This window comes from Lycium ferocissimum, chromosome 7 (assembly GCF_029784015.1).
Source record: "Lycium ferocissimum isolate CSIRO_LF1 chromosome 7, AGI_CSIRO_Lferr_CH_V1, whole genome shotgun sequence".
Lineage (NCBI taxonomy): Eukaryota > Viridiplantae > Streptophyta > Magnoliopsida > Solanales > Solanaceae > Lycium > Lycium ferocissimum.
The window spans coordinates 20,844,495-20,857,527 of record NC_081348.1 but is presented as its reverse complement, the minus strand read 5'-3'; the positions used below and the strand labels follow the sequence as shown (position 1 = coordinate 20,857,527).

At 38.6% G+C, this 13,033-nt stretch overlaps 2 protein-coding genes across 2 annotated transcripts; one reads left to right on the top strand and one right to left on the bottom strand.

Moving 5' to 3' along the window:
• The first annotated feature begins 257 nt into the window (after window positions 1-257).
• On the top strand, window positions 258-4,224 carry LOC132063728 (rho GTPase-activating protein 5-like). Its single transcript, XM_059456427.1, has 5 exons — window positions 258-737; window positions 1,818-1,938; window positions 2,032-2,154; window positions 3,063-3,293; window positions 3,465-4,224. Exons 1-5 carry the CDS (start codon window positions 331-333, stop codon window positions 4,026-4,028), a joined length of 1,446 nt encoding a protein of 481 aa, XP_059312410.1. The 5' UTR covers window positions 258-330; the 3' UTR covers window positions 4,029-4,224.
• A 2,505-nt stretch (window positions 4,225-6,729) lies between these two features.
• Window positions 6,730-7,230, bottom strand: LOC132062007 (uncharacterized mitochondrial protein AtMg00810-like). Its single transcript, XM_059454667.1, has 2 exons — window positions 7,108-7,230; window positions 6,730-7,026 (listed from the first exon to the last, which is right to left on the bottom strand). Exons 1-2 carry the CDS (start codon window positions 7,228-7,230, stop codon window positions 6,730-6,732), a joined length of 420 nt encoding a protein of 139 aa, XP_059310650.1.
• Window positions 7,231-13,033: the final 5,803 nt, after the last annotated feature.

Below are 13,033 nucleotides of genomic sequence, written 5' to 3'. Positions count from 1 at the left end.
CAGAGCATAAGCATCACTATTACTATTAGTATAATAATAATAATAATAATAGTAATAATGTGTAGTGACCACCCCTCTATCACTATCATTCCAACTGGTCCAATTTACTCACTCTCATCTCCATTATTTCTGCCCACCCTCACCTTCTTCTCATTCACAAGCAACCTCTCCTCTTTACCCTTTTTGTCAGTTCCTTCATCATAACATAATGCATGAACTACTAGCTTCTCCTTATTATATAGCGGCCTCATTAGTTCAATACTCATTTCCAAGATTATATCCAGTTGTTTTAATATTCTGCTAGGAATTAGTACTACTTAATTGTCAATTATGACTCGTCTTTTACGATCCAAGTCGTATACATTTGGCCGTGTCTCTGCTAATTCTAACTCCTCTTCAGTTCTAGACTTATCTCCTCGTTGCTCCTCTCTCTATGATTACGAACAAGTAAATAATAACGACGACGATGAAGAAGAAGAATTTTTAAGTCCGGACCCGAGACTTGGGGCTTCGGGTCAGAACAATCAGTCACCAATTCTGGCGGTTGTGGTAGCGGCGTTAAGGAAATCGCTGGTGACTTGCACTACTGTGGATAGAGATGACGTGGCGAACATGGATATTAGCTGGCCCACTGATGTGTGCCACGTTTCTCATGTTACTTTTGATCGGTTCGATGGATTCCTTGGCTTGCCTATTGAGCTTCAGCCTGAAGTTCCCCGTAAAGTCCCTAGCGCAAGGTAATGAGTTTAGCTGAGCTTACTCACATTTGACAAGCATCTCTTCTGTGGATGACTACATTTTCATTCATTTATCCAGCTTAATGCCGATGACAAACTAAGTAGGCGTTTGGTCATAGAAACCAAATGTTTTTGACTTTATTTGGAATTTTTGAAGTTGGAGTTAAAGATGGAGTTTTTTTTTTTTTAACAACTGATATTTGGTTGTTTGAGTGTACAACTAAAAGTGAAAAAGGTGGAAACAGGGTTTTAGGTGTTTTCCAAATATGAAGTTACATTTGGAATTTTCATGGCCAAACGCTGATTTTCAGATAAAGTGCAAAACAAAGTTCCGGAAAAAAGTGAGTAATTCTGATGGCTAAACAGGTCAATTGTGTGTGAAATTGGACCGAACAGACTGGAATCAATGTAAAGGATTCATATAGTTGATCCCAATTATTTTGAGATTGAGGGTAGTTAATTTATTGATTGATATAGTAGATCTAATGCTGGACCAAATATCAAATGTTGAATCTGTCTTGCATGTTTCACCCTGCCGCTAAACTTGATATGCATAAATAACCAGCTGAGTGAAGAATTCCTTCTTATCTCTTACAGTGAATTGCTCAATTGATATTGTCCATTTTAGGAAAGGGATTATGTTTCGAAAGAGTTTCATGATATTATAGGTATATTTTGTTGTACTATTCAGGATTCAGGGCTCTTAAAATTAACATTAAAAACTGCTACTTGGTGATTTTCTATTTTTTTATTTTTGGAGCTACTGTTGGTTGCCAAGGGGATCCTTGGAGCAACGATAAAGTTGTCTCCCATGTGACCTATAGGTCACGGGTTCGAGCTGTGGAAGCAGCCACTAGTGCTTGCATTAGGGTACGCTGTCCACATCACACTCCTTAGGGTGTGGCCCTTCCCCGGACCCTGCTAACACGGGATGCTTTGTGCACCGGGCTGCCCTTTTAGCTATTGTTGGTTGCACATGCTCACCTGACTATTGCCTGAGCTTACCGTCTTGCTCATTTCTTGTGCTGATTCTTTATTCTGAAAACTTTTTAGTTGTCTCATTTTTAATGTACTTTGCAGTGCAAGTGTTTTCGGAGTTTCTGTCCAGTCAATGCAGTGTTCGTATGATCATAGAGGAAACAGTGTGCCAACAATACTTCTTAAGCTGCAAAATCGTCTGTATACTGAAGGAGGCCTGCAAGTATTGTTCTTTCTTTGTACTTGAATAATCTAAAATATGGCTATTGGCTTTAGATATGCTGAAACTTGCATTCTTTTCTGCATTTGGTTGAAGGTAGAAGGAATATTCCGGATTAATGCTGACAATAGTCAAGGAGAAACTGTGAGGAACCAGCTGAATAGTAGAGGCATTGTTCCTTATGGAGTTGATGTTCATTGTTTGGCAGGATTGATTAAGGTAGCTTTAACATATTCATCCATCTCCATTCGTTGCTGAGTTTTCTAAATTGAAACTAACAACTAGAATAGATGCTAGCGAGATCCTAAAGCTTTGAATTAAACTGAAATTCAATTTTAAATATCCACCTTTGCTATGCCTAGCCTGTTAGTACTTTCCCAGTCTATTGTCGCATATATTATGCTAAATGGTGTATGGAAAGTCCAGTTTACTTCTGGAGTCCATTACCAGATAGATTAGAATAAACAATAGGCAGAATCAAAGATTTGGCATATAGGTTCTGGGGTTGGGCAAGAATGGAAATCAAATAAATGTATTGGACAAGTAACATGTTCTTGTGCAATCTTTGAAAGTGAATAAACTATGAATCTGGTCAACAACAAAAGATGCGTCTTGAACACAAAGGATAACAAAGATGAGCATTCTAGGTACTTTCCGTGGGATTATTGTCCAAAGAAGAATATCTTAGGTCTTAGTTTCTCAGTTCCAATGAGCTCTTTCTGTACATGAGGTAAATGCACTACTTATTGTTACTAGGCCAAGATCCTATATAAATTTATGCTAGTCAAGAGTCAAGACTGTTCTTTGATGGAAAGCTTATTTAATTCTGTCTTAGAGAGGTTTCGTAGTTTCATATATGGCTTGTCATTCTGCGATCTGGTTGGTGTTATTGGGTTTTGTCTTTTGAAGTGCCTTTATTTCTTGAGAAAAGTTGCCCTTGTATTATATACTTCTCTCAGGGTCTGGAAAGGACACCAAAACAGTTTCCTATGGATAATTTTCGTTTTCAGATAGACCTCTTAAACAACTATGTAACCCGTAATTCATTGACGATCTACTTGGTCCAGAAGTATAGTCTTTTCCACTCTTATAAAATTGATGACCCAACACTTTCCATATGTCTCCAGGCATGGTTTAGGGAGCTGCCTACAGGTGTACTAGATTCTCTAACCCCGGAGCAGGTGATGCATTGCAACACAGAAGAAGAGTGCACCCAACTAGTGAACTTACTTCCTCCAACTGAAGCTGCACTGCTTGACTGGGCAATCAATTTAATGGCAGACGTTGTGCATAATGAGCGTTATAACAAGATGAATGCCAGGAATATTGCAATGGTTTTTGCTCCTAACATGACTCAGGTACTTGAGAACTTTTCAGAAGTGTAGCTATTATTATGTTCTCCTTCCCAAATGCACGTTAGCTGAGTTTAAAGGGTTGTTTAGTTTTACCCAAATGTTTAATGGTATGCCCTTCGGTGATTGTGTTTCATATATACTAAATTACTAATAATGGGATAGTAAATCTTGCAGATGGCTGATCCTTTGACTGCACTGATTCATGCAGTCCAAGTAATGAACCTACTTAAGACACTCGTTATGAAGACCCTTCGTGAAAGAGAAGAGTCACACATGACATGCCAAATGCAGTCGTCATGTGCTAATATTTCCAGTTGCATGGTAGATTATCTTTCAACACAATCAAATGGAGTACTTACTAAAGATCCAGTTCTGGATGGCTATTCTCATGAAAAGCAAACTGCTGGTGAACTCTCAACAAGTCTCAATTTAGACAGTACACAATGTGAGTCAGAGGAGCAATTCTGGAATTGTAGGAGTACAAGTGATGCCGGGGAGGAATGTGATTCCGTTGTGAAGACCTCTGCAGATGCTCGCAAAAGACAAACACTAGAGAGTAGGTTTAGAGAGGGATTTGACTCTGAGGAGGTTGAGAACACAATGGTTAAACTTAGTTTAAGGAAGGGAATGCAGAAGCTATGCAGGCATCCTGTATTTCAACTGAGTAAGCCAGTGAAGAAGAGCAGACTTATCGGGATTGTAAATAGTAGGAGAGGAGGCGGAGAAGCATTGGTATGAGACAAGTCACCTCAGGATGGGATCTCTGTTGCTCCTATTTCTTTGTCCTTAGTATTTGATGTAGTTTGTACTAATATTGGTGTCAGTACTGTTTGGTCCAGAATCTAGTGAGAGAAGCATTTCATTCACAGAGTGTGACAGGTACTAACTTGTAGTTTTATGAAAATATTAATGAAGGTGTGCCTCAAAAGTATAATTTGTTGCTTCATTTGCCAGCTACCGTAGCCCAATAACAGCACAAAACAAGGGGAAGTTTGAAAACTTTGGACTGGTAGTGTTAAAACTTTACCAAAAAAAAAAAAAAAAAGGAGTAAGCTTGTGACACGTTCACTTAAAAAAAAAAAAAAAATCCCTTTGTAGCCAATCATTTATTAAAAAAAATAAGCTTAACACAAAAGCAGAAAAAGAAATAATAGTAACTTGGTCTCGAAAAAGAGGACAAATCGGTTCAACTCGAATTTTTGAACAAAAGCAGAAAAAGAAATAATAGTAACTTGGTCTCGGGCATCTACCATCACTTAAAACATTAGAAATGAGCAGAAAGCAGTATTGTTTCTATTTAAAGAGTCCTAGTATTTTGTGGATATATATACCTGTGTGATTTGGCACTAAGAGCAGGCATTGTGTCAACTGAAGAAGCTACTATACGATTGGCTTGGCATAATCCTCCATAATATTGCGTGAATCTTTTTCTGAAAATTACCGTTAGGTACTTCTAAACTTTTGGTTTTCCCTTTCCTTCTATAGTCTTCATATAAGGTTTTGTGATTAAATGTGCAACTTTTGACCTTTGGGCCGGTTAGGTCGCATCAATGCCCAATAAGTTTAGGAATCTAGCGAAGAAATTGCACGGATTATCCTTAATTTTTGGCCTTAAGAATCGCACTTTTGACCTGCCGGTTACCATCAATGCATAAGTTTAGGAATCTAGCGAAGAAATTGCACGGATTATCGCGCCTTAAGAATCGCACTTCTGCATAATCTATGGGATATCATGATACTAAATAATTTATGCCCCGCGAAAAACGTTATTTGCCTTGAGGGAAAAGTCCAAGCCAAAGTAGGAACAAAAGTGCAAACGGTCCGAATCTATAGGCTGCTTTGACGAAAGCCCAAGTTACACCAGACCTTCTTGATGGCACAAAATGACCTCAGTAGAAAAGCCAACGGTTGTTTGAAAATGGAAAGAAAAGAGTAAAGCCAACGGGAATAATAGGCATTTGGACGATATTTGTTGAAATAAAAAAAGTACTTGAAGTTGAAAAACAGGATCATTGTTGTGTTACCCTATGAATTTCACCGTGGAAAAAAGTTAAATATTTCTCAGTGAAAATTATTATTTTCATTGAAATACCTCTTAAATTTATTTTTCATAGTTTAAATTGTCAATTTCAAGTTAAAGTTGAAATAAGATAACAGCTTGTAAAACAAATAAGTACTTATTAGAATTTTTTTCCAAATATTCCAAAAGATATTCATGGGTAAACAGTAAGAGCATCAAAGCTTAAAGTCCAGTGGAATAAGTGAAAGTTATCCATAGTTTTCATACAATAGTTGTGAATGTAAATTTCACCGCCTCCCCTCCCCTTTTCTAATCCACTAGTACTATAGAATCTTTTAAGAAGAAAAAAAGGGGGGAATAAGAAGAAAAAGACAGAGAAAAAAAAAAAGGCAACGAGAAAAATGACAGAAGAAACGTGACTAAGTTCTGGCTTTCATTAGTACAATACTACATTGACGGGACCTTGACGGAGAAGTCGAGAAAGAAAACGATTTTTTGGTTTATATTTACGCAAATATGTTTTTTATGCACTATCTAAATTTTATCCTTTTCAAAATTATGCAAATATAGTTCTTAAGAAATTATCATTTTGCATAATATTAAATTCGAATCTAGTGTTTGCTTATATCTTCACAAAATTTTAAACTATGGTATAACTTCTCTTATAAGATTCTCAATTTGTTCAAGTAAATCTTTAGACCGTAATGTATAGATTCATGAGTTACAAGAGAAATATAATAAGAGCAATTTATTAAATACCTTATTTCAAAAAATAGACATTTAGTGAAAATTTCTGTTTTTTTTTTCACCAAAGAAAGGAAAACAAATTATTATACGAAATTAGTGACGATGCCTAAAACCATGAAAGCTTCTCGCTATACGGCCTCAACTTATTGCCTCCAGCCTTCGCTACAGAAATTAATACATGAATAAGGTGGCTCTTTACTAGCTATCAAACGTTGTATTAGAGTCAATACACAACTCACACGATTGAATACAAAACAGGACAATTGCTTCCTCTTACTAATACATACAGCAGTGGCATACATATATACAATTATACAACTTAGAGTCCTAGATTAATTAGTAGAGAATAAGGTCCTAGAAGATAAAGCCTTATAGAATTCTATTGGTACTAGACATAGTCGAGTCTGTTGTGGATAGCGATTGGGATGCTCCGATACCCCATTGCAAATTGAAGGTGGCTCGCGCACCTTGAGTTTGTCCCGTAAAAATCGGTACCTAGCCGTTGAGAGAGGCTTCGTAAGAATGTCATCTACTTGATCTTTGGAGGAGAGGAATTGAATCATGAGATCACGCCGGGCTACCTTGTCCCTTACAAAGTGAAAGTCAATCTCGACATGTTTGGTGCGAGAGTGAAAGATGGGATTGATGGATAAGTATGAAGCACCAATGTTGTCACACCATAAAATCGGGGGCACAAGGAATTGAGATTCTGAGCTCAAAGATAAGAGACTGTGTCCATGTTAACTCAGCAGCGGCATCAGCTAATGCCTTATACTCAGCTTCAGTGGAGGACCTAGCTACTGTTCTTTGCTTTCTAGATGACCAAGAGATTATATTCGAACCAAGATATATAGCATAACCACCAGTCGACTTGCGATCATCAATACTGCCAGCCCAATCGGAATCTGTGAAAGCTTGTAAATAAGCACCAGGAGCTCGTGAAATGATCAATGAGAAGGTCTTGGTATGCTAAAGATAGCGTAGTATACGCTTAACTGCAGTCCAATGATTTAACGATGGGCAATGCATATATTGGCAAACTTTGTTAACCGCAAAGGAAATGTCTGGTCGTGTTAGTGTAAGGTATTGAAGAGTGCCAACGATGTGTCTATAGGAACTGGGATCATCAAAAAAAGAGCTATCAACTTTGTATAATCTTGCATTTATCGCCATCGGAGAGCTAATCGTCTTACAGTGAAGCATTCATGCCTTGGATAGAATATTCTGGATGTATTGATATTGAGAAAGCCATATACCAGTGGCAGTTCGACAAATCTACACTCCAAGGAAATAATGGAGCTGACCAAGGTCTCTTATAGAGAATGTGCTGCCCAAATTGTTAACAAAGGATTCCATAAATGAAGAGTTATTCCCTACTGCCATGAGAGTAGATAAATAGGGAGACATCAGTTTTTAAAGCAATAAAACCAGCAGTGAGAAGAAATTGACAGAGCTTAGTGTACCACGGTCGCGGTGCTTGTTTGAGGTCGTAAAACGACTTATGAAGCTTACACGCATGAGTAGGAAATTGTAGATGAGCAAATCCAGGTGGTTGAGCCATATATACTTCCTCTTAGAGGTCACCATGTAAGAATGCATTTTGTAGGTCAAGTTGATGCAAAGGCCATCCATTAGTGATGGCTACAGATAAGATGATCCGAATTGTGGCAGGCTTGATGACCGGGCTGAATGTTTCATGATAGTCATAGCCTTCAACTTGATGAAACCCCTTTGCAACTAAACGATCCTTGTAGCGTTCAACCTCCCCTGCTGAATTTCTTTTGATACAAAAGACCCATTTGCACCTTAAAATGTTCATGGAGGATTTAAAGGGGGCCAACGACCAAGTTCGATTCTTGAGCAAGGCTATCATTTCAGTGGACGTGGCATCACGCCATTCTCTATATTTGGATGCTTCAGTAAAATTGGTAGGTTCTGTGGAAGGTGAGAAAGATGTGGATTTAGGCGATAAAGAGGTCAAAGTGAGAGGAAGGCTTTATGGTGCGGAGCTGCATGTGGTGTGTTCTATTATGAGGATGCTTAGTGTTGATCTTGTGTTTAGGTGCTGGACAGGAATTATGATTTTGGGGCAGCTTTGGTTACGACGAAGTCAAAGAGTAACGAGAAAGATCGATCACCAAAGAGATATCAGATGGTGAGTGAGATGTATCAGATGAAGAGGTAGACGGGGAGGCACTTGAATTAGGATCTAATGTGGGAATTGATAAGGTATTGTGTACAGGAGATGCATTTGGTTGAGTTGGAATTGCAGGCAGAGGAGGAGGCTCGGCAGGTTGGACAACTGAAGGTGAGGACATTGGTAGAACAATAGGTGATGAGACCCATGGAGTTTGAGATTGAGGGAGAGATGGTGGTGGTCCAAGAATGGATTCCTTTGAGAATAAGAATACTGTTTCATCAAATTGTACATGCCTAGCAATATAGATTTTTCCAATTGATTTGTCTAGGCACCTGTAACTATGATGTGAGGGACTGTAACCCAAGAACATTCAAGGTTGACTACGAAAATTCATTTTGTGGCGATTGTAAGGACGGAGATAGGGAAAACAAAGACACCCAAATACTATAAGAAAGTGATAATCAGGGGAAGCATGGAAGACTACTTCAAAGGGAGATTTGCCATTGTTGGTTGGTGTGGGAAGGCGATTAATAAAATAAACGGCAGTATCAAAAGCAAAGTACCAAAATTTAGACGGAGTAGAGCTGTATGCCATTAAACTCAGTCCCGTTTCAATAATATGTCTATGTTTGCGCTCAACTTTACCTTGTTGTCCCTTGAAGCTTGATTTTGATAGAAAATCAGGACAAAGAAATTACTTGTGCTATGAAAGAATCCCTCTTTGATTAATGAAAGGCATCCACAAGAAATTCTATGAAAGAATCCCAATTTGTCACATAAAGAAGATAAGGGTCTGAATTCACCACCCCAATCAGTTTGAATTGCTTTAAGTTTAGTTCGAAATTGGCGTTCAACAAAAGCTTAAAATTGAGAAAAAATTGTAAGAACATCTGACTTGCAAAAGAGATGATAGCACTAAGTATAACCAGAGAAATCATCAACAAAAACTAATAGACATCTATGTCCTTGTGAGGATAAAAATGGAGAAAGGCCCCAAACTCGGTAAAAACTACTTGCAATAAAGAAGTGTTTTATTAATACGAAGAGAAAGAGATAATCTGTGCGTCTTGCCAGGTCCACAAGATCTACATAAAGTGTCTAATTTAGAACTAGAAGCAGAAAGCCTATAACTAGATAACACTTGACTAAGCACTCGTTGATGAGGATGTCCGGGCCGAAGATGCCAATGAGAGGATGGAAGCTTTGTGGCCGAGAGACCTGAAGGATGAAAAGATGCAGAAGACTTGACTAGCATGGTGTAGAGACCACTGCTACTCGGACCTGAAAGAAGCAGAATCTTAGAGTTCCGATCCTTAACAAGAAAATGATAAGGATGTAATTCAAAAAAAGCATTATTATCATGAGCAAATTTTTGGACAGAAAGGAGGGGTTTAGCAATAGCTGGAACATGAAGGATATCATTTAAATAGAATCTACAATTGGAAGCATTAACGAATGAAGCATTACCAGTGTTTTGAATTGACAGGCCTTGTCCATTGCCGACATGGAGTTGATCCGGACATTTATATTCCTCTACGTGATGAAAACTGGATAGATCAGGGCAACATGGTGAGTGGAACCTTTGTTGGGGAACCAATTTTGAGTGAATGGGATAGGTGCCTGATAAGCGAGATGCGCCAAGGGATTTATAGTATGATTGTAGCGCTGAAAACACATAGGCGCAAGAGGATTTGTACCATTACATATTTAACACCTCGACTTGCTATCATTAGTGAAATTCCACGCCTGGCCATATGTGTAGTTTGACGAACCAGTGTTATTCGTATTTTTAGAAAAGAAGCCACGGCCACCACGTCCTCCTCGTCCTCGGAATGGACCACGACCACTTTGAGAATACTGATTATTTGGTCGATCTGATGAGGGAAAACGCTGGACAAAGTTAGCTGCTGGACTAGAATTAGTATTAAGTGGTGAGTTGGTAATAGTAAGGGAAGACAAAGATAGTCCATGTATGAATTCATGATATAGCAAGAGACTAAGAAGCTCTGCATGAGTTACAGGTTCGGGACGAGCTGATAAAGTTGTCACAATGTCCTTAAAGTCAGACCTTAAACCTTTGAAAACATAAATATTAAAATCAAAGGTACTCAATAGTCTTCCCGCAACTGCAAGTTCATCAGAGAGGAGTTTGGCCTTTTGAAGAAATTGGGCAACATTCAGATCATCTTTGTTACACCTCTCGTTTTTGTGATAGGAAAAACTTATGGCTTTCTAGTCAAGTATGCCTCGAAATGGAGATTTGTACTCGAGTATTGAGACACTAAGTATTTTACCCCGTGTATGGAGGTACTAGCAGGTATTCCAGGTATATTACAGGATTAGAAGTTGAATGGATTGAACTGACGCAGGTGAGCAGATTCGAGTGGAAATCTGCAGACACTAGACATTATCGACGGACCGTCGACCATGTCGACGGGTCGTCAATATGAACCGTTGTTATGTTCTGAGAATTTTAACCTTCAGAAACCGATCGACGAGACACGTCGACGGGCCGTCGATCGCCACGTCAATATGGCTCTGCAACTTCTGATCTGTAGAAGCAGGTTGACGGAGCAAGTCGACGGACCGTTGACACGTCGACATAACCGTCGACCCGCTCGTCGAACCGCTTATCTGGAACATTCCAGTTCCAGCTATAAATAGACGAGTTGGACTCCAAATTTTCAGATTTGAGTCTCTCTCTAAGTCCTGAAAGTTCTAGAAAAATTCTCTGATTATACCATTATATACCCAAGAGAAATCAAGGAGTAAACACCGAGAAATTGTGAAATCAAGTGTGAGAGTACTCTCTAGGGTTTATGGAAACCAAGAATCTTTTGGTGTGGAAATAGGGTTTTCTCCAAGTGAAGTAATTCCATTCAAAGTCCATGCCTACATCATCAAAGGTAAGCTTTATGTTCAATTCATGTTATTAAGAGTATTGAGAGGTTAAAAGACTTGGATTATGGAAGGGGGAGAATATGGAGTGCAAATATGAAAATAGTAATATTCTTGAATCATGACTTGACTTAAATCATAGCTCTTGAGATGTAATGAGAATAATCTTGTTATGGATAGTATTGAAGATGTTGTAGAGGCCTTGTATGAGGATGGATACGGTATGATGCCATAGCTAGAGTTATGAAGGATTTTGATAGGTAATATTAAGGATTTAATAATGTCTAGCTTGATGAAGTTATTGATTAAGATATTGTGGGTGTCGTTATTGATGTTGGAAGTTGTTTTTATGTGGGGAAAGTCATCGAGATAAAGGAGATATTACCTAATTTTCGTTAGCCTTAGCTTAAGCTCAAGTATGTTTTCGATTATCTAATTTTAGTACAAACTCTCTTGAATGTAGAAACGTGAATAATGAAGGGAAGCGTTCAAGTGATAAAGTTAACAAAATGTAAAGGTATGTAAGGCTAGTCCCTTCTTTTCTAAGGCATGACTCCTATGACATGACTTCCTTTCCCTTCCATGACCTTCTTACATTCCGAAAAATATGAGTCAATGTTTATAAAGAGCTTCCTATAAGATAAAGATAGAAGATATGTTATGAAATTGATAATGATGATGATGAGTCTAAGCCTAGAGATCCTAAAGCCCATGATATGATATTTCCATGAAGCAAATAATCTTTGCACGATTCTTTGGTTTTATTCATTATTGCTAGACCCACCTTATGATGCTAGTTCCTTCAAGGTGAGGTATGATGATTATGATTACTCCATAATGGAATAGGGGTTCCCGACCTTACGTATCCCCGATATAGTTATAGATTATCTTTGAGTTCTAATGCATGCTTTATGACAAGTATATGATGATGAGGTTACACCGTGCCTAGATGGCCGGACATGTCACCGCGAAGGCGGGCTGCATATGATTGCACCGTGCCTAGAGGGCCGGACATAACACCACTAGTGGGTGGCGTGCGATGGTTACTCGGACGTGGGTTAACAATGATGGTATATGTGATATGTATGACATGTGTTTTCTTTTAAAGGATAAACAGGTTATATCTTCATCTTATGTTTCATGACTTCTTTATTATGCTAGTATTATCCATGCCTTATGTACTCAGTACTTTATTCGTACTGATGTCTTTTCTTTTTGGACGTTGTGTTCATGCCCACAGGTAGACAGGGAGGTGGCCCAGATTCATAGGAGCTGATCAGCAAATTTACAGGAGCACTCCATTATTCCGGAGGTGCTATTTTGATACATTACTTTGTGTAGATATTTGGGCACGACGGGGGCCTGTCCTGTCCTTATGTTTAGTACTCTAGTAGAGGCTCGTAGATATGTACGTATGGGTAGTTGATGTCCCATGATAATCGCATTGTACATTTGTATATCATTTTTATAGCCGTGAGGGCTTATGTATATCCATGTATTGCCTTGGAGTTATATGTGTTCAGAATGACTATGATGACCAGTGTAATAAGAGGTGCTCGGTAGCCAGCTCCGGGTGCCCGTCATGGCCCCCTAGCCGGGTCGTGACAATCTTGTTTTAAATTTTGCAATTGCATATGCAGATTAAGGATTCTAGTATTTGATGGAGAAGACAAGGCCGCTTCTAGGGCTTCCTAAATTGCTTTCGAGGTTTTTAAGCCAATAACGATCGGAAAAGTTTCTTCAGTAAGAGAAGAAATTAGTAGACTCATGATAAGTTGATCTAGTTGAATCCAACTCGTGTATCTGGATTCGGCTTAGAACCATCTGATCCTTCGATAGAAATAAGAGGAGCGGGACAAGCCTTTGATCCATCAATGAAACCATGAAGGTTTTGCTCGCGGAGGAAAGGTACCAGTTGTGTCTTCCAAAACAAGTAAT

Bases quoted from the DNA above. Each gene is read 5' to 3' on its own strand.
- LOC132062007 (XM_059454667.1), bottom strand. From the start codon at position 7,230: ATGGCGATAAATGCAAGATTATACAAAGTTGATAGCTCTTTTTTTGAT. The intron at 7,027-7,107 runs GTTAACAAAGTT...CGCTATCTTTAG, and splicing joins GACCAGACATTTCCTTTGCG to CATACCAAGACCTTCTCATT.
- LOC132063728 (XM_059456427.1), top strand. From the start codon at position 331: ATGACTCGTCTTTTACGATCCAAGTCGTATACATTTGGCCGTGTCTCT. The intron at 738-1,817 runs GTAATGAGTTTA...TGTACTTTGCAG, and splicing joins CGTAAAGTCCCTAGCGCAAG to TGCAAGTGTTTTCGGAGTTT. The intron at 3,294-3,464 runs GTACTTGAGAAC...TAAATCTTGCAG, and splicing joins TTGCTCCTAACATGACTCAG to ATGGCTGATCCTTTGACTGC.